Source organism: Pygoscelis adeliae, unplaced genomic scaffold (assembly GCF_000699105.1).
Source record: "Pygoscelis adeliae isolate BGI_AS28 unplaced genomic scaffold, ASM69910v1 Scaffold48, whole genome shotgun sequence".
Classification (NCBI taxonomy): Eukaryota; Metazoa; Chordata; class Aves; order Sphenisciformes; family Spheniscidae; genus Pygoscelis; species Pygoscelis adeliae.
In genome coordinates, this window is record NW_008825618.1 from 1033516 (window position 1) to 1035322 (window position 1807).

At 41.6% G+C, this 1807-nt stretch overlaps 1 protein-coding gene across 1 annotated transcript in view; it reads right to left on the reverse strand.

Moving 5' to 3' along the window:
• STK24 (serine/threonine kinase 24) overlaps positions 1–1807 on the reverse strand; it is a 45317-nt gene that overhangs the window by 20459 nt on the left and 23051 nt on the right. Inside the window, exon 2 of the mRNA XM_009333331.1 lies at positions 978–1034. Coding sequence (XP_009331606.1) covers positions 978–1013 — 36 coding nt within the window. The 5' untranslated portion in view covers positions 1014–1034. The remainder of the gene's footprint in view (positions 1–977; positions 1035–1807) is intronic.

A 1807-nucleotide genomic window follows, 5' to 3' on the forward strand; every position in this document is an offset into this window, starting at 1 on the left:
CCCCTCAGCCTTCTCTTCTCCAAGCTGAACAAGCCAAGTGACCTCAGCTGCTCCTCCTAAATCTTGCCCTCGAGACCTTTCACCATCTTGGTCGCCCTCCTCTGGACACACAGTTTGATGTCCTTCTTGTATTGAGGCGCTCAAAACTGCACACAGTACTCGAGGTGGGGCCGCACCAGTGCAGTGCAGAGTGGAACAGTCACCTCCCTTGACCGGCTAGCTATGCTGTGCTTGATGCACCCCAGGAAACAGTTGGCCCTTTTGGCTGCCAGGGAACACAGTTGACTCATACTCAACTTGCCATCAACCCAAACCCCCGGATCTCTTTCTGTGGGGCTGCTCTCCAGCCTCTTGTCCCCTAATTTGTATGAATAACCAGGATTATGCCGTCCCAGGTGGAGAATCCGGCACTTGCTCTTGTTAAGTTTCATACAGTTGGTGATTGCCCAGCTCTCTAGTCTATCCAGGTCTCTCTGTAAGGCCTCTCTACCCTCGGGGGACTCCACAGTTCCTCCTATTTCTTTGAAATATATTTTTTAATACCAGCCTAAATTGTGTTTCTGCCTCTATTTAGACCTCAGTGAGATTTCAAACAGGAAAACTTTTGTTTGTCTGGGGGTGGCGGCGGTGGGGAAGAGACATTAAAATGTATACACTAGGAGGGTTGTGGTGGCAGAATTAAGAGACAGAAAAAACTATATTCAGCCACTAGTGCTCTCTGGCTGACTGGAGATCAGCATTCTAAGATGTTTATATCCTGCTTCCAATATTATGTTGCTCAGTTCCCTTCCACCTATACAAATAATCAGTCTTGCCTCATGGAAAAGAACATTTTCCTGGCACTGACAAATACTTTTTCTCCTTTACTGGAGGCAAACATTGTCATAGCCAAATGACATATTATAGTTTCCAGAATTATAAGATAGGAAAATAATTATGTGAGGTAAAATAACAAAAGTCATACATAATTTACTTACTAGATCAAGGGCAGAGCCTCCACCCAGATATTCCATTATTATCCATAATTTTGTATCCTGCAAAACAAAAACAACAAAAAATGTATTAAGTTTTTAAAAAAAATTAAGTTAATGGGACTTGTTTCATTCTTCTTGCTGAAGAAAGAATCTACAGTTTTGAAACACCACTAGCGTTCAACTGTTCCTCCAAAATATCTTTGGATTATTCTTTAATATATATTATTTTTAGTCCCATCTGATAAGGAATTAATTTAGTCTGTCACAAGCTATTAACACAGTTGTGTGTGTTCAAGAAAGTTTAATTCTGTTCCCCTAAATTAACAAGATGAAAGCTACTTCACATTTACCAATGGGTAAAAGCACAGACATTAGATGTTCATTACTTCCAAATAATTGGCACATACTCTTAATGTCACACTCAAGCTCATTTCATGGTACCTCTTTTTTGTACTTATACTAATACTACTAGAATACAGACAGTATTCAGGGAAGAAGAAACTTCTCTTTATTATGGAGAAGATTACACTGGGTACTATTGAAAGGCATTTAAAGAACAATGCAATCATCAGGCACAATCAACACGGGTACACAGAGGGCAAATCCTGTTTAACTAATCTGATATCCTTCTATGATAAGGTCACCCGCCCAGTGGATGAAGGGAAGGTGGTGGGCGTAGTTTTTCTGGGTTTTAATAAGGCTTTTGATACTGTCCCTCACAGCATCCTTCTGGACAAGTTGTCCAACTGTGGGATGAGAGGGTTCACGGTACGCTGGGTGAAGAACTGGCTGAAGGGCAGAGCTCAAAGGGTTGTAGTGAATGGGGCTACATC